The sequence below is a fragment of the Nipponia nippon genome, unplaced genomic scaffold, assembly GCF_047370975.1.
Source record: "Nipponia nippon isolate SJK-2023a ecotype South Korea unplaced genomic scaffold, ASM4737097v1 scaffold_2, whole genome shotgun sequence".
NCBI lineage: Eukaryota > Metazoa > Chordata > Aves > Pelecaniformes > Threskiornithidae > Nipponia > Nipponia nippon.
The window spans coordinates 122,219,688-122,239,369 of NW_028262336.1; the positions used below are offsets into that span (position 1 = coordinate 122,219,688).

At 38.3% G+C, this 19,682-nt stretch overlaps 1 protein-coding gene across 5 annotated transcripts in view; it reads left to right on the forward strand.

Annotated features, from left to right (window-relative positions):
* GRM5 (glutamate metabotropic receptor 5) overlaps window positions 1-19,682 on the forward strand; it is a 274,806-nt gene that overhangs the window by 206,942 nt on the left and 48,182 nt on the right. For all 5 annotated transcript variants that reach the window (XM_087757684.1, XM_087757686.1, XM_009470380.2 and 2 more), the window contains one exon: window positions 8,453-8,688. In XM_087757684.1, coding sequence (XP_087613810.1) covers window positions 8,453-8,688 — 236 coding nt within the window. The remainder of the gene's footprint in view (window positions 1-8,452; window positions 8,689-19,682) is intronic.

The window sequence follows — 19,682 nt, forward strand, 5'->3', positions numbered from 1 at the left end:
CATGTATCATCATTTGCTATTTAAACAATTCAAATAAATTCTTAATACCACACACCCTTTAAGGAAGATGGTCTCACATTTCAATGTCAGGTGTATGGAAGGCATAAAATGTACTCTAGATCTTTGCCCATAAATCTTGGTAACTTGATAGTATATACCTGATACTTGATACCTTGGTACCATATACCTGATTAACTTTTTTAAAATAAGCAGCTAACAAAAATCTCCCTGATGGCCAAAAAGTCACATTTGCAATTCACTGTTGCTTAACTTATTAGTACAAGAAAATTAAAATAAGTTTATGGTCAAAGTTTCATGTAATACAGTGACTGAAAAGGGTTGCAGTAGTTTCGGGGACTGCCAATTTGCACAGTGTCACCTGATTGCTCTGCCCCTCTTTTACTATCCAACATATGCGCTTGCTAAATTTTGAAGCGGATTATAGTCAATACTCTTCGAATCATGGGTTGCGTATTTTTCTTTATATACTCAACTCTTAGCAGAATGAAGTTCCAATTCTAATTTGCACTGTTAGGATGCTGCATGGAAAGACAAAAAAAAAAAAAACCAACATAACAGGCATTGGCATTGTTCAGGAATACTTAAACTTGAAGCTGTCCTTGACGGATATTGTAGTAGTGAATGGAAAAATAATCAATTATAGTATCTATTTAATCTGTTTATCAGCATGGGATTTTCTTCTTTGAAACATTTTTAGTCCGGCTGGCCTTCAAAAGTTGCAGACTTTCCCTACTTCCTTGGAAGGCTTCTCAAGAATCTGAAAACATTCATTGAAGTCAACTCCATAAAAAAAAAATCTGAACCTTATAGTTGAGATTTAAGAAATGTCATAAATAGTATAAAAGACTTGTAACATTTAAAAATATATCCTGCATCCATTTAGTGTGTAGACATGTCAACTTGTGCAATCGCTTTGCTGTTGTTCAGATCTGATGTCATATCATTGACTAATTGGCACTAGAGTTTCAGTTCCCATGACTGAGGTGATTTGGACTACAAAAGTAACAGATCTTACATATAGGGACAACAATACAGAATTCCTGCTATGGGTATTCAAAACTGAGTGGGTGGCTTTAAACAGCCAAACCTGTGTTTACTTCAGATTGTTGGCCAAAAAGTCTAAATTAGGGAACATAGAATTTCTTTTCTGTTTTAGAAACACAAAGGATTATCTTAATTATACTGAGAGATAGTGTGATTTGGGGAATATATCTAAACCCCTTCCTTTAACACACACAAAACAAACAAACAAAAAAAAGACATTAAACAGTATCATTTTCATGTAGAGTAATTTTGAGAAGAATAAGAATTTAAAAAGTAACAGAAACAAGCATTTCTAGTTCAGGGAAAAAAAAATGCCTTTTCACTTAAAATATCTTGACTGTGTAAAACATTAGCTAGCTCTCATTAGGAGATTTTTTTCCCCTGTTTCTTTCATCTTGTGCATGGGGCAGTGTTTTTCTGTATGGTTAGTTTTGGTGCTTCCTCTCTAGAACAGCAATCTTGATCCTGCTGGGCACAGGTGTGAGACCCACTGCACACTCCTGCATACTCTGACTGCATCATTGGAATTACCTGTGTGTACAGTCAAACACACGATTAATACTAAATCGATTTCTGTTGTTTGTTGATGCTTCCATAGCAACTGCAGAGAGAAAAAAAAATGTGATGAGAAAAGAAATAAGGTAAAACATCATGAAGCTGTGGAAACTGTGAGGGAGGGGCATTATTTTAACTTTCTTTGCATTCTTTCTCTAATCCACTGGGTTTTATACAATCATCATTCCCAGACATATGTCAAACCTCAACATAAACTAATACAAATACAGGGCAGAGTGGATGTCAAGGAGTCAGGTAGCTGTCTCCCTTCCCTCCTTACTGTCCTCCCTTCACCAAGGCAGGGTCATTTTTATCAGACGGATGCTTGTCTACCTTGTTCTCTGACACCCTCAAGAGCCTCCAAGCTCTAGTTCTTCATACTCTTGACTGTGAGGAATATTATCCTGGTGTCTAAAATGAGTGTATCTCCTTCCAGTTTAAGTCGTGAATGCTTACATCAACATGATAAACAAATTATTATCTTTTTGCTTCAACTTTTTAGGTACCCGAAGACATTATTACATCTCTCCTCTAGTTTTGTGTTTGGTTCTTTAGGCTATAAATCTTCAACTAATTCAATCAAGCCTGTTTCCTAGATCACCTTCCCACTTTTTGGTTGATCCTTTACCCCTGTCACTAACTACGAGCTTTTCCTTTTGTGAAGCTCGATACTAAAAGCTGTCCTGGATTTGTCTTTAGTAGCTTTCTCCCTGTAGTGAACTGCAGGTTGACCCTTTCTTTACTCTTCCTCTCACAATAAAGTGGTTAGGGAATTCTCTGTTACTTCTGATGTCCCTTGTTTGTTGCAGATTGTTTTGTGCCTTGACCTTTCTCATTTTATTAGTATCTAATGTTTTTCTTTCACGATGATCCTTGAAAATCTGAGATCGCTTCTTCTTTTCATATATTTCCATCTTTGAGATGGGCACACTAATGTCTTACTGTATTTCCTATCCTTCCTCTGCATGGCACTTTCTAATCAAGTATTTTTTAATTCTTCAATTCCTTAGACATTCCTTACAACAGATCTAACCTTAAAATTTTCTTGGCTTAATGAAGTCTGCTATTTTTCCTCTTTGCTCTTTTAAAAGTCACAAATGCTATTTTTCATGGTTGTTCTCACCCAGTTTGCCTTTTGTCTTAACCTTCTCAAGCAGTTCCCACCTACTGATTAAACACCTACAAAGCAGCTACCTCTCTCTTGTCACTAGGTACAGCTCGTATGTAAGTAGTGTCACCTAGGCTTTCCAAAAACTCAGTAGATAAACTACTTCATTCTTCCCCTACTCCTCATTATCAATACGTCTTGTGCTTTGGAGAATGCTCTGGTAGTGTCTCACAAAAAGCTTTCTCCACATCATCTTCCAGGTTTGATGGCATGGAGGGACCATACACTTGTCACCTGTAAGCATGACCAGGAGTCAATAGCCCTAATTCTTTCTGTGTTCTGCATCTCTGAACATGTCACTGAAACCCTGATGCATGAGGCAACACCTCTTTCGTACTCCATTTGCCTGCTTTTCCTGAACCCATAAAATCTTTTTTATATTATCTATTTATTTAGGCGTGCCTAATGATCTCTTCTGAGCAACTGTTGTCTCACACAAATCTTATAATGAAATTAAAGGTTTCCACATTCTCTTATCTAGTTTAAGCTAACAGGAGTTCTTTGTCCTGTTTTACAGTGACATGCAACTCTAACCATTTGTTAGTCCTGCAGAAGGTATCAATCAGCTCCGCAAATCCCTGTTATCCCTGACAGCAGACTGACATCAGTAGCATATTCCATGCTGTTCGGTCATGCTAGTTACCAAGTAGATGCGGAGCACTCTTGGAGCAATGTCCATCTTGTCTTTTTGAAGACATTTTGTGGAATTAAATGCTTAGGTCATTGTTGACAGGGATTGACTAACTTCACCTTTTTGTAAATGTTTTTCAGGAAGGCTAGCAATTTCTTGACTGCACTGTATGAGCCCAAAGCAGCCATCACCATCATGCATATTGAATGGTCTTTATAGTCATTAAGTGTCTTTCTGATGACCTCTTCATAATGCTTCAAGCATGAGCTTGCTCCTGTGCTGCTCTTCACCTAAATATTCTCCTCTTTCCATGGTGATTCTTTCCAGAAGAAACAAAAACACTTCATTCAAACAGGTGGAGATTTCTTTACAACAGATGCAGTCCCGCATCTCATCCTTCTTGGGTATCAACACTTTGTTATCAAAGATTGCTTTTCCTTCCTCTCACAATCCCTGTATATGATAGGCAAAGTGGATTGAAGTTGGCACAACAGTCCCACCCATCTGGGGAAGCTCTTATTGGTGCTGCCTATTTCACATGGAAGACAGGGAAAGACAGATGGGAAAGGGCAAAACACAGAAAATCCAGGAAACCACTTTCAAGTTTCTCACATTTTGCCACAGCCAACATAATCCTAAAAAGTCTGCACCTGTATCTTCTATGTACCTACAGTATAACAATACATACTGGTCCTACAGTGACAGTCCTACTTGTTCAGGTATGCTCAGCTAGAGGAGTCTGAAGACTTATTCCCCACCATTAGTATCCAGGGCTGGGGGGGAGGAAGTGAGCAGGGTGCTCATGATCTATGATCACCGCTGTGCAACCCAGTCATTTAAATAGGGCCTCATTTGCCTCTACTTTTCTGTTCAGATGATTAAAAGTAATTGTATGTACATTAATGATCTAAAACATTGAATTATTTTATTGTATTTACATTTATTCATTAACTGTGATATTTATTCATTAATAAATTTTGTAAATACTGGTGGCTCTGTCATGTCATTTATTGGAGCCTTTCTGTGATATAAAACTAGGTTGTAATTTACTGTGAGATAAACAGACATTTAACAAAGGAGCAGAACTCTTCCCCTCTATTTGCCAAAGGATATTTTTTCACTAAAATCTCCATCACCCTGGCACATCCTTCAAAAACCGGTAACTGGGAGAACGTACACACACAAACAAGATCTGATAACAGATAAAGAACATTATGATAATGGACCTCCTATTTCAAGTTCATCTCTCACTAGTACTGCAACAGTAAAACCCATTTAGCCATTTTTCCCTTTTTCCTTCCTTCTGTGATTCCTTATTTTCTTTGGTGTGCAAGAACTCTCTTCAATGTTTTTTTCTTTTTTTTTTTTTTTAGAAATATCATTAACAACATTATATTTTGTTTGATACGGTATGTTATCTTGTATCACACCACCAGTCTTTAAGGAAAATAGACCATACATTAGTCTGACAGTCAAGAATACAAACACAAAAGAACAAGGTAAGAGGAAAACACATCATGATCCTGAAAGACAATTCCCCACTGTGTTGAATGTGAGTGTAATATTGAGGGCAGTCAGATCTGCACATGTCATAGTCCTCTTACCTTGTTGACAACTTTCTACCCTGGCAGGCTGATGGATGCGATATATGCATTACTGCATACATCTGATAATATCTCAGCAAGGAGCTTTCACTTTTGGTGCTGCGGCTGTGCAACTACTGCTTTCTTTCACAGCAAGGTTTCTTCACGTGGAACTCTATCTTTAAATCTTGGTGGGAATCACTTTAAGGACATTTACCCATTGGTTAAAAAGCAACACCACCTGTTTCTAATAATCAGAATCACCTAATCAGAATCAAATTGGAAAGCACAGTGTCCATGCAAGGGAGAAAAAAAAAAACAAACTTGTGCAGTGATCTCTTAAGGATATCCATGTCCTATTTAATCTGTTTGGACTCTTTCATAATCATTACTGGAATACCGTTCACCTGTACTTATTTTACTACCTGTGAGGAAGTTGTCCTTAACCACTTGTTTACCTAAACATCCTAGACACCCCACTGCTAACATAAAGAATCATTTCTCTCACCAGCACGCAGTCCTGCACTGCATTAGTGGTAACCTATGCACCTCACCACTTCTATGGGTGAGAGTGAAGGGTTGGAGCTCCTTGTCACGGCCAATTTCTGGTGCCAGAGCATTTTTCTTCAGTTGAAACAGTAGATTTTAGTGATGGGTAATACTATTTTGAACCTTTCATAATGCAGCCACCAATGGAGTACAATGATATCACCAGCTATTACAGTAAAATTAAACCATAAGGAAAAGAAAGAAGGTCTAAGGAGGGACAGGCAGGACTATGAAACTAAGCAGGTATCTCCCTCTCTGTTGCCTTCTCCCTCATCTCCGCACCCCTTACTGAGTTCAGAGGATGTCACAGGTCTAACATCCCAAATACATCTATATAATCCTGTCATTAACATCCCATAAGTGTTGTTACTCTATTGTGGGTGCAGAATTTAAATATCACACACTATCGGTACTTTTTTATATTCATGCAAGCCTGTTTTCCTACTCCACTTTCACTGGCATTTAGATATTAATTTAGCATTTGCTTTGTCACCTTGTCTGTCTGAAGCTTTGTTATCTCTACATTGTTGTCTCTACAATACACACTTTGAGTACATCTTTTATATAACGCTCCTAAAAGCCTTTTGCCCGAGAAGCTAAGCTGAAATACTTATTTGAATGAAAAGCACCTCTGTTGAATTAAGAAGTCCTTCTTTGGAAAAGTTGAGAAGAAGGGTCATGTAATATGAAGCTGTTATTTCTATCTTTTTTAATAACTTAAAGTTAGAAAATGGTATCTCTGTTGCAAATCTTCTTAGAGGGGATAGCTATTCATAAAGTAATACTATAAATTTTATAGCACTCTGCTGGATTAGATCTACAAAACTGTTCCTCTGAAAAATGATAAAGAAATTAATTATAAGAAAACAGTTTTTTTCTAAGTTGTTTATGAGACAACTCATAAAGCTGGGATACTGACAGCACAGCTCTAATTCTCTTGAATTCTATTCAGTTTAAAAAAAAAAACAAACACACTACAGAAAACCTATCACTTCCTGCATTCATAAAACCTGTCAGATTTTATGAGAATGGATAAAACTGCTTAAAAACTTGCCAAAGACTAAGATGATTGTTTCAAAGAAAAGGTAAAATTGCTCATAAATTTAAAAAACCTTCTGCAGCTTTTATCACAAAACAACCCATAAATGGTTCTAACTCTTCGTCCAGTAAATAGTCCTGGTGGAAGGAGGGGAGCATTTGCCTGTACTGAGCCTCCTAAGTGGGGTTGGGAACATTAACACCTGTGTTCATCCCTAATTGGATCTAAGCTTGAAGGTAAATTTTTCATGTGTTGTATTTGAACTGAAAATCAGTGTTCATCTTTCTCCTTTCATGGATGTATATTTAACTCTTTTGTGCTGAGTAAATTAGTGCATTTGAAATCTGAAGCATGTTTAATAGTCCCTTCATTTTCATTCCAGACATTGAATATTATTTTTGACACTGGTGAAGCTGCTATTTATTGACATTGCAGCTGTGCTAATAAGACGTAGTCAAGAGTCCAGGATTCAATGAAAACAGCGTCTTGTGCAGGAGTTACTGTCCGAGGCCTTGACTTCTGCACTGTGTGAAGACAGCTGAGTCCCCATGCAGAGAACAGGGAATGTGCTGGGCACCAAGTGAGTGCAGCAGGCTTCCTGCGTCCTCTGCGATACAGGAGCAAAGTTTAGGCCAGGCAGCGAATGATCAAAATAGAACGACAGAACCATACACATAAAGGTCACCTACATCTGTTACACTATGACTAACTTAAAATAGTTAGGGCTAGCTTTAAACAACTCATGAAGTTTTAAAATAAGACAAATCAAGCTTATTTTTTATCCTTCAGTTATTTGACCTTTAGCATTTAAAGATGCTCTCTATAATCGTTAACATCAGTGCCTTTTAGAGGGGAAAAAACCCAATCGGAGATTCTTCTACAATTCTCTAACTGTAAGATCTGGGGCTTTTGAAAAACTGGAATATCATGTTCTTGATAAAACAGCAGAAATCTTCAATGCTTTAATGAGATATGTACATTTTTAGTGGAGTTGAGTGAAACTTTGTAAATGTCAGTTCTTCCAAGAAAATACATTGTGAAACCGGGCAGATGGGAATTACCCTGAGAAGTTTGTGACATTTTCTTTGATTTGGGTTTTCAGTCACTTCTGGCTACTTGTGGTCACAATGTTGCAAGCAGAAAGGTTAACAGAAAGGAATTAAAATTCTGTGTGCAGGACAGTCACACAAATTCGTAATACTCCAACCACCAGTAACCAAGAAACAGAAGCAACACATGGATCTGCATGATGCTCTGCCCAGCTTCATTAGTCATGTCTGCAGAGAGGATTTATTGTTTCAGATGCGATGCAATGCCATACTGTCTCAGTATCTGAGCTCTGAGCTGGTATTTCTGCTTGAGCAGTGTCAGCCCATTCAAAATTTGCTTCTGGCTCTCTATGCCACGCTCCATTGTGCAGTATAGGCATGGTCTGCAACTCAGTCTTGCCCTTCACACTGTAAGAGGTCCTGTCCTCAAGGTCACCTCCTTTCAGGTAAGAGTAGTATCATCCCAGTGTCAGTAAAACACTGAATTAAAGATTTTGTCCCCAGAGCTCAGTGAGGCTTAGCATGACGCAGAGATGTGCCTATACACGGCAGATTTCAGGATCTGTGATTTTTAATGTTTCAATTACCTGAACTGAAGTATGAAGAATATATCATCTAAGTAGAAAATGCACATGACAAACAAACTTAAGGAAAACACTGAATTCTTCTGCTAGAAGTATTACAGGTGCTTTACTAAACTCCACTCAGAATCACAGGTGTGGGTGTGTGTTCTTGGGCTCCAAATTTTATTTTTAAGAAAGTTCTTTTCCTATTCCATGGTTAATGTTGTTTCTCTTTCATTTATCCCTGCAGTGATGGCTGGGCAGACAGGTACGACGTGACAGACGGATATCAGCGTGAAGCTGTCGGTGGAATAACGATCAAGCTCCAGTCTCCTGATGTGAAATGGTTTGATGATTACTACCTACAGCTTCGGCCAGAAACCAATCACCGAAACCCATGGTTTCAGGAATTTTGGCAGCACAGGTTCCAGTGCCGGTTGGAAGGGTTTCCTCAAGAGAACCCTAAATACAACAAGACTTGCACCAGTAAGTGAATTTATTACTTATGCTGTATAAACCAGTGTGACTGAAGGTGTGGTGTAAAGAGCTCATGCTGGACTGATGCAGCCTGGTCTGGTGGAATAGTGAGTGGGGCTGGAAGGAAAGAGGCTGGAATTGCAATCCTTGCTCCAAAATGGCAACCACCACAATTTTAAAAGTATTCAGATCTCTGAAGAAACAAATAGATAGTACCTCAGTACCTAACTCCTCTCTATATTTGAAAAACTTGATGCTACTCTACCTCTGTAGGCATCTAAACACTTTCAGAATGTTGTTATCCAAACTTCAATGCTTCTTTTCTGAAACAGCTAATCATATTGCTTTACCTCACAGGAGCAATGAGAGAGTTAATATACTAAAAGTTATCTGAAGTCTATATGGTAATGATGATTATTTGTGTACTTCAGATAGAAGACTAGCTGGTTTGAAAGATTTCATTAGATTTTCTTTCAGCCATGAGTCATTTCAGGAAATGCCATTTTGAGCTGATCGTTTTCATTAAATTGTACTGATTTTAGCAAAAAAACTGCCACAACATTTTGTCATTTTTGCAAAACAGTCGCAAATTTTTTTTCCCAGAAAGATGTGGTGTGTTTTTCTTTTTTTTATTACTTTTTTTAATTACTCTTTATTTCATGAAATGTCAAGCAGTACTAAAACAATAGGCATCCTGCCAATGCTGGGACATAAGGTGGTGCCATGCTGGGCATTAGCCCAACCACGGCTGTAAGCCCCAAGGCACCTTTCCTCCTAAAAATGTCAGTATCTTCTACACACCCACAAGGCCAAGAAATGACTTTAATGATCAAAGTCTTGGACTTACACAACACAAAACCCCACCTAAGTCCCAGTTAACATCCATAAGTCCTTCCTTCGATTTGTACAAGGTCACAGAGGAAGTTTGTGGCTGAGCTGGGAATTGAATCTAGGAATCCCAAAGTCTCAGCGTACACCTTCAACATTCAACTGACTTTTATCCATTATTTTTCTTCTGCTACCCTTCCAACACAGCCTGACACAGCTTTTATTCACGCTATTGACAGGTGATGCATATTGAGCAGTAAACTTCATTGATTTCCCCATGATAATGTAGATCTCTTTCCTGAGATGTCAGTACAGTGGGCATGGCTGGATACAGGCTAATAAAGACCTGGTTTCCATCACTGTGCTGTGTTAGCAATGACATTTCAACTTGATTTTTCTAGGTTTCTTTTTTTACTTACTTTTTACCAACACTGGGAGAACCTAATTTCTGTTTTATATCGAAGTTTGGGAACTGTGAAATGTGGGTGCCTACAGAGTCTTTTATAGTGCCTAAAATACAATTCACCACCGTAAAAAAATTATCTCGAGGGTGCAGGGAGATGTTATTTTAGACATGAAGTCACCCAGTCATGGAGACAACTTAATCATAAAGCTTGAATAGCTCAGTTTGAACAGCACTCATCACTGGAAGGTTTCCCACAAAGAGATCCTGAATGAGCCACAGCTCAAATAGGTTCCTAAAACCTGGGAATGTCAAACACACAAAGAAATGTGCAAGAATCACAATCTGCTGATTTGCAAATCATGAACAGAGAAAAGGACTAATTTCCCAAATACATTGTTCTAATTACTTTTCCTTCAGCTTTATTGTCATATTCAGTCCTGGGCCATTATGGCTATAGTAAAAGAACAAAAACCAGATTATAATAGCTTTAATTCTTTCTTGTTGCTGTAGGGTGGAAAATGTTAATTCAGTTGTGGAGTTCCCCAGATTAACAACACTATGCACAGCAATCAATTAAAACTGCCCATTTAATCAGGGTTTTCACACAGGAAAGTTGTTAGTCATCACATTACTCAATTTTATAGTTTTGATCTTGATCTAGAACATCTGTCAAAATTCATAAAAAGGAAATTCAAAGTTTCACCAGAAAGATGACATGCAGATTTATTTAATGACATTTATTTGGGTTATAAGTGCTAAGACACCTATGCTGTTTTTCTCATAATAGCCACAATACTACGGAAGGGTGTATGATACAGAGAAGAAATATTGAAGTTAGCCAACTTTGTGGATTTACCATCAGGAAAGACACAAATGTATTTTCTGAGAACTGCAGGAGTGAGAGATTTTGATGTTGTACATTCTCTTCTCCAGCAGCTGCATACCAAAAAAAAAAAAAAAAAAAAGATGCTAGAGGTGTTTCTCAGGATTCCAGTTAAAGAGATTGAGTTTATTGAGAAATGCCAGAAAGAAAGAAAAATCTATTTTTGCATCAAAAGGCAAGCCATTCATTAGTTCGTGGGATAATGACAAAAAGATAAACATAAAGCTGGCTGGCGTTGATAGATGAGGTCGTTATTAAATGAAGGTGTCTATACAGAAAACAATAACCATTTCTTTAGTGGAAAAAAGATAATTATTCTCCATAACCTGGTTGCACTATCATGAAAAAATAAAAAATACTTAACAGTATAAACAAGTTATTTGAACAGGAAGAAAATAAGCACAAGGAGATACGGCGGAAATCTGAATAGATCATTGACTTCACCTGTGCCCCAGGTATGGACTTAGTTGTTTAAACCTTTGTATTTACTTTGCTGATCCCTGCCTAGTAAAATGGCAGGCTACATTTACCTCTGTGGCAGAAAATACATGAAGTCATAAGTCAATGAAGCCAGCTCCAGTGACTTGTAAGGGTTTTTTCATTTTTTAATATAAGCTATCCGTAGACAGTGCCAAGCAGGTATTATTATGAAGACACAATTTAGTGAGATATGCATAATAAAACTGTGAAATCAGCCAAATAAAGAGAATCCAAAAAACAGTCCAAAATAATTTTTTCTCCATTTATTTCTATCTAACACTAAAAAGTCTCCATCCCTTCACATACACTTAGTTCACACTGAGGTGAAAATTTTAGCATCAAGCCCACTTTTCATTTGCAGATTTGAACACACTTACTTAATCCAAATGGGTGTCACTGCTGTTGCTAAGTACATTGATTTTCTGCCCAGCTGGAGCACTACAGAAAGTGAGAAGTTTGCAGACTTATCTGACTTGATTTTCAGTGTAATCAGTTCCATGCCACAGGAGAGCTGCTACAAGCCACCTCTGAACACCAAGACTCAGAGTAAGGAATTTAAAATGCATCTTTTAAAGAAGACATGTAATGGCCTCCGAACACTAGGGATTTTACAAGAATTGGATTTAGCTTCTCCTCTGGCACCAGTCAGATATTTTTTTATTATCTAAGGCAATACAGTAAAGTTCTTAATAGGTGTGCAAGTTGATCCAGATGAGTAACTCCACTCAACAACCATCTTCAGGTCATAAAAGGCTAATCCAATCCTTTGGTATTGATTGCCTTTGGACCTTTGAAGCCTAGGTGTGTATGTACATGCTTTCTTACAGACAAGTGTCCCCACCAGAACTCAAATTCCTAGTACTTTTTCTTCCTAGTGAGGGTGTTTTACAAATGCGTTTTAACACAGAGCAGAAACAAAACCCAATGCAAGCAAAGTATGTTGTGAAACTCTAGCTCAACTGACTTAAGTGGAAAAAGTCAAGTCTTCAAGGTTAGCAGGAGCAGAAGCATATCTATTACATTTACCAGTCTGTTAAATATATCCTTTTGCCTCCTCTGTGTAAAAGCCACAGGCACGAATGGAACAGCATTTTTAAGGTGTTACTTAAACACAGATCAAAACCAGAATACACATCCCAAGTATCTGTGATCTAAGTGTAAGACAAGAAAGAGCAAATAAATAGAGGCTGATGCTGATGAAGCAGTGCAACATCTTAGTCTGACCAGCAGAAGTTACAGACTTCAGAAAAAAATGGTAGTTTCATGTAAATGGACAATAGAAACAAGAATCTGAAGGAAGATGATGGGGCATTTGTGCAGGTATTTACAGCAGGGTCCTGACATTAAATACTGTGGTTCAAAGCAGCCAGGGACAAAACACAAAGGGAAATCATGGAGGCTGAGTAATCACAGACAGAGATCAACCACAGACAGGACACAGAGGACACTGAAAGTGAGGAAAGTAAATTATGTCTGACATGCTTGGGAGCAAGTAGTCAGTGGCAGGGTTTATAGGAAAGAAGAACATATTCAAAGTGATGAACAGGGAAACTAAGATTTGAAGCAGCAGCATTCTGGATGGGTCTCAGCAGGATGCAGAAAGCCAGATCTTCCATTCATAATTTAACCATGCAGCTTCTCTGAGATAAAAGAACGTTTTCCAAGGACGCAAAAATTGACATAGAAGAAGGATGACCAATATTTCTCCAAGCAATTAAGAACAGGATTAAGAGTGAAAGAGTGTATTTGCAGAAAGGGAGATTAGGGAGATTTGGGATAAATACGAAAAAAGTTTTGTGGCTAAAGGTACAGAAAGGCACATAAAATGTACATGCAAAAATTATCTACCTGTTTGATGAATCTCACCCAGCTCCAGCTACTTTTAATAACATTGAAAGAACCCACGGAAAATCCCAGAGTTTCAGCTGGACAGAAATTTGTTTTAACAAATAGTCCTTTTGAGTTTCCAGACAGTACTGAGGAATAAAACCTGACTGCACTGTAACATGCTAATAATCTGTTGGTTAAATCTAAGCTCAAATGTCAGAGTTGGTTTAATCAGAACCCAGCTGATAAAAAAATAAGTGCTGTGAGAACAGAAGGATATTTTCCATATTTCAAGGAATGTGTCACATTTAAACCCCATATTCCTCAAGCGTGTGGCATTCCCACACTTTTATTTTTAGATTAATAATGAAAGCAAACCAAAACAAATTAAGCTAAAATTCATTTTTATTTTTTAAGCAGTGAAGTAAAGGGCATTTTAATACTGAATACATCCTGCTGTCACTCAGTTTGATACTTGATATATTATGTCTCATGCTTGGGCACTGGCAAGCTGAAGGGTGGTCCAGCCCTCATTTTTATGGCCCATATTTCAGATCTGGAGTTCAAACACAGTTTATCACTACTTTTACACTAAGGCTGGGTCAGGTCCAGAAATTTTCAAAGACAGATCAGCTGTAAGGCGTAGATCCAGATCTGAATTTTCTAGAATCTTGATATAATCTGCGCCAGGAGCCTACACAGACGTGTCATTATTTTTTTGACTCAGAGAAAGCAGCAGTGTGACACTGAGAACTGCTATATGCTCTGTTATACCTATTTGAAAGACTTTTTGATATACATTGATCCTGATTTTAACACACCTGTAACTCAAACCCTTGAATAATTTCAGTCTTCTCACTGCTGTTATGGAATTCATCAAACTCCTCCAAAATCTGACTACAAAGCTACATCTATTTTTCCTTCTCTGTATGCTCCCTGCCTTCCTCCTTCCATATATTAGATATAGTTGATGATATGTTATGCTACTGTGGTTTTATTCTTTATAATTCCTTTTCTCACTGCCTTTCTGAACCTTGAAAACTATTTGGAAGAGATTAATACCATTGTACAGGTAGACTGTGTCTCTCCAGCCTTAAGAATAAAAGTAAATTATAATTAAATGCATTCCAATTATATACATTTCTTATTAGACGGATGAATTGGAGTAGTTCCTGTCATTCTTGTCTCTCAGCAGTTCAACTTCCTATACAGATTCAAATACTTCATATAAGTGTGTTTGCAAGTACAGAAAGTTTTACACCAGTATTTAATGTGCCTTTTGTGTCTGTAGCAGTTGTGTTTCATTGTAATTTATGACCAAAGAAATTGAATTCTGTAGAAGGTGAAAGGATAGTAATGTTGTTAAGAAAATGGTGTGAAGAAATAGATATCTATTTCCTTGCCTTCTCCGAGGACTTACTGTCACTATTACTCTTTTTGCTGATTTTACTGAACTTGACAACAGAAGCCAGACTGCCACCAGTATGTAGGCACCCAAGGATGCAGGTCAACCTCTAGTTGGATTTGCGAGAGCTCTGAACATGCCTTGCTCATGTAGGCTTAAATAGACATAAAACACCAAAGTCAACTAAGTACTTGAAAAAAATATTTTGAAAATCCTCTCTACCTTTTAGGACACTGAATTTGGTCCCTCAGTCATGCTCAAATTTAACATTTCAGTGATAACCATCACATAAAGTGTAACAGTGCTAGTACTGGCTTTCAGTTGCGAAGAGTGAAAGTTAGAACTGGTCAAAAACATTTGGTGAGTGGATTGCACTGGAAGATATTTGCTTGTCAAATTTGAAAAATGTTCCATAGCAGCATGTTGATTCAATGACACACACTTTGAAAGAAAAGCATTGAAATGAGTCATTTTTTGTTTTCTCATTTCAATAGCACTGAAGTGTTTTGTTTCAAGTTTATAATTTGCTTTTACATTGTTTCAGCATTATGTTTTTTGCCTCAGCATCAAAATGACATTTTCCAGTGTTGCCAAATCTCTTTTTTTTCCTCTGAATTTCCTTTTCAGAAAAGATAAAATCCAATCTTGAGTTTTTATATTCATTTTGAATGGAAAAGGACATTTGAACTACAGGAAATTTCCCGTACAGCAAAAAATATCTTTGTTCATCAGTCCAAGAGCCTGTAAGAAATTAAATCACGGGAAAAATAATAAATAAATAAACTATTACATTTGCTTTTTAGCAGAAAAACACACCTGGAACCTTACAAATAACAGAGAACTGGAAGTTACTTTTTTTACATTGCTTTGACAGAAAGCTCTGATGACAGATTTTGGAAAAGCTTCCAAAATATGTCTTTTTCTGTATCTTTAAACAATGTTAACTGAATTAGGCATGAACACTATGCTTTACCTTGGTTCACATGTACAGCCTTTCCTCCATTTTATAAGGCTCCACTCACTTCTTCACTGAAGAGACATGCATGTTTCTGTGATGACTGACTTGATGCCATGCCATCCAGTCTGTCATCATCTGCCACGCAGATCCAGTGTACCCAAGGAGCACAACTGTCACAGCAGGGACCTATGACAGACCTAAGAAGTCCTGCACCATAATCTGCAGCAGACAGGACCTGCTATGCCTTGGTTACAAAAAGGGCAGCCTTTTCCCCTGATTTTTTTTTGGAGACATTCACTAAGGCAAAGGGAAAAAAAAAAACAACCAAACAACCAAAAACGTTTGCTGGTGGGCTTGAACTTCAACTACTGCTAGCAGAAAGTGAATGTGGGACTATTTGCTAGTAAAACTAGAACTCATTTCTGTCAGCCTATTGTCTCTCAAAACAAAATTTAACACAAAGAATCGATGAAGTCTTTAATGACATACATATGGAAACTTTATGGAAACTAATTTATGAATTAGTCATGGGGGAACATTATGGAATAGTTGGAGACTGTAAGGTATATTTCTGGTTTCCTCTGTGATGTCCTCTAGGATTTTGTTGTAAACAACTTTTTGATCATTAAGTAATTTTAAAATAAAAAAGTGAAACACTACCCATTTCCCTCTATTTCAATGCTAAACTCATTGCATAGCAAACAAACTGCTGTGCACTTTGAAATAAATATTCTCCCATAGTCTGTCTCATATTTCATTCTCTTGTTTCTCCTTGGAGAAATGAAATAAAAGGGTGTCTGCCTGGAATGTAAAGTATTTTCACTCTTCCTTTCACCCTTTCTCAATTCTTTAAAATTCAAAGTATTTTCAGCTTTGGAAAAGTTAGAAAGCAGGAAAAGCATATTGAACCACGGTAAGTTTGCACGCTTGCACATCCCTGCTTGATGAGGCTTTGTAATGTCGCCAGCTGGCAAACAGAAAAACTTGTATTTCATCTTCCTTGAGGGTAAAAAGGAGGGGAAAAAACCCAGGAATGACAGGTTTGACATCAAAACGCCCTAAAATAATGAATTTTTTTGAAGAATGTTTTCTGTTTATTTGCACGCTAAGTACGGGGGAAAACAGTGAAATTTCAGCACGATTAGGTTTTGTTTTGGTTTGTTTTCCCGCACTCGGGAAGCGGGGAGCGGGGTTGCTAGTGTCCCCTAGCAGCCCGGCCCCCCGCCGGCGACGGCAGCGGCTCCCCTTCCTCCCGCCCGCCCGCCCGCCGCCGTCGCCGCGCCCAGCAGGGGGAGCCACAGCCCGGCCGCCGCCGCGCTCCCCGCTCCCGCTCCGCGGCCGGGGCGGCGGCGGTGGGGGCGGCGGCGGCGGCGGGGGCGGTGGCGGCGGCCGCGGGAGGAGCTTTCCTGGTCCCCCGGAAAGCTCCGCACCGCCCGTGCGGCGGGACTAGGAGGGCTCTTAAGTGCTGTCTTGGATCGGTGCCCATAAGGACACTAATTGTTTTTAAATAGATCCAAGAAATGAACCGTTGCCAGTTGGAATCACTTTCTTGATGAAATAAGATGTTTCTTTTCCATCATCTACGTATTTGTGTGTTGGAGAAGTGACAACAGAAAAGAACAAATTTGGACGAGGAGTTTAGTGCTGGGCAGTCTCTGCACGGTTAATGATGGGTTCAAGACTGCTTTCAGAGCCGGCCCTGCCCAGCTCCCTGTATAAACTCCCAGGTTCACGTTAACAGGCTGCCGCAGCTCAGACTCCATAGCTGTGGTGTGCACGTACCTTTGGGTGGCCCTAAGCCTTGTTTCATGAGGTGCTGCTGTGCAGCACTGTGTGGGATCGCCCTGCGTAGCCCACATTTACCCTCAGCTATGATATTGCCAGAGTGTCCCAAACTGGGTCGCTCCCAGCAGCATGGGCAGAAAAGGTGCAGGTTATGATGCTCTGAATCTGTACCATTCTCAGACAGTTCTTTGCCTTTGGTATAGTCACAGTCCTATAATAAAGCTGGCAACATGCAGATAAATCCAGACATACAGCATATATATTTAAGGAGGAAAAAGCATGGATATTAACCATGTACTCCAGCGGCAGCAAATTCCTAAGCTGATATTTAATGCATTTAACCATATTGCAAAGGCTCACCTGAATCCTGTATATATAGATTCCTAAATGATCTGTAGAACAAATATTTACATACTTATATTTCCCATTAAATCCAGGATAATTTTACTTTCATTTCAGAGAGAGCACAACAGTGCCTAAAAACTCCAGCCAATAACAAGCCCATTCAATTAAGCACAGGAAAAACAGGGAGATAATGAGAAGTAGTCCTCTTCCTGAGGAACATTTAATCTAAAGAAAAATGACAGATAAAAAGCAGTAGAAAGAAAATATTATTAGATGGAAAACTGAAGGACAGATCAGTTATCTGTTTTGCCAAAGAAGGGACAGGATTTGTCTATGTAATATTTTGTGGACAGAAATGGTGATGTGACTTCAAATCTGGAATGGCCTCATGATCTCACAGCTTGGAAAACAATAGGATAAACCCTTATTTACTTACCAAAATTACTTGGACAAAAAAGAAAAGGGAATAAACAGAACAGAATTGAAGGATTGGCTCACGTGCTCTAACCACTGAGACTTCCTCATTTCTCAGAGAATTCTGCAGTGTTTGATCGTTTATGATTGCAAGTACTGTCCCACTTTCCTCATTAGGTATTATTTGATTCACCATGCATTCTTCCATTGCCTTGTACATCTTAACTGCAGGAGGCAGAATTTTTTATGTCTGCAGTAATTATCATGACACTGTTACTATTTATTGGTTCTGAAGTACTGCAGTACATATTACTTTCTATAAACTTTTGGACATAATCACTAAATTCAGCATAGATTCATAAATAGGTTGATATTATCCTAAACAATGTTTCTGGGAAAATGAGCTGCATCCTGAAAAAATTGCTCAGTCCTGCCACAGAAAACGTACTTAAGCTTATCAAAATTGCAATAAGCATCAACTGGAGACCTACAAAATGAAGCTTTGTACCTGGCCTACGCACACTGTCGCCTCTGTACCTCTAACTCCTGCTGTCTGCAGCATGCTGGGAATGATTCTGAGTTTAATTGTAAACTTCGTGGGCCAAGAGAGATTCACAGCTTGAAGGAGGTTTACTTTAAACTGGCTGTAGCCAGGTCTTAAGGTTTGAACACCCATTTGCAGCTGTGGTGCATTAGGTGCTTTCCTGGGGCCCTTCAGCCAGTCTAGTATCATCTGAAAGGTATTTGATACACTTGCTCCGAAACTGTGACACACAATTGAAACCAAAGCACAGTGAGCAGGAATGATTTGGAGATTGACCTTGAAAGCCCACACCTGAGCTGAGCTAAAACATTCATGTGAACATGTCCTGCTTATCCCTGCATGCCAACATTCAATGGCATCACGCTGGCTTTTCACAGCCCACAAGAAAACAGTACATTTTTATTTCCTTCTTTGCAAATTTTTCTCATATGGGAATGTACAAGATGGAGAAAAACAGATCTTTTATAGATATGGGGTTTTTTATTCTAATGGAAAAGAGATGCACTATGGATATTATGAACAAGCATATGGGTTACAGTCTGTGGATATTTATTCTCTGCACAGTAATTCTGTAGGAACTCCTCACTTCTATTAGATTTTTTCATTATTCTTGATTAAGAGCTTAATCTGTAAAGTCAATTCCGTTGAACATTACTGTCATCATCATTATTAAATTCATCCGTGCCACCTCGCCATCTCATGATGACCCTGTGTCAGGAAAGGTCCTTGACTGAAGACAGCACTCATGGGTGAATTTAAGAATATGTGTTCGAGTTCCAGCAAGAACAATAGGCACTAACACTTAAGTGAACAATATGTTTAAGGCTACCTAAATCATACTTGTTGCAGAGATAGAATTTAAATATTTTTACATTTTTTCCGACTGACAGACTACCTTTTAGCTTGTGTATTCAGCCTTTCCTTAAAACCTCTCATAGAATCACGGAGGTAAATAGGGTTACTTATACACTTCAAGTCTGACTTGTCTAAGTACTTTGTGAAATGGGTTGAAAATCACTTTCAGACTTAACTATTTTTTAATACTGGCATTTTTTAAGACTTTATTATGGTATATTAAAGAGCAAAAATTTTCTTTTGTCTCAGTGTTTGAGATGTTCCCCTTAACCA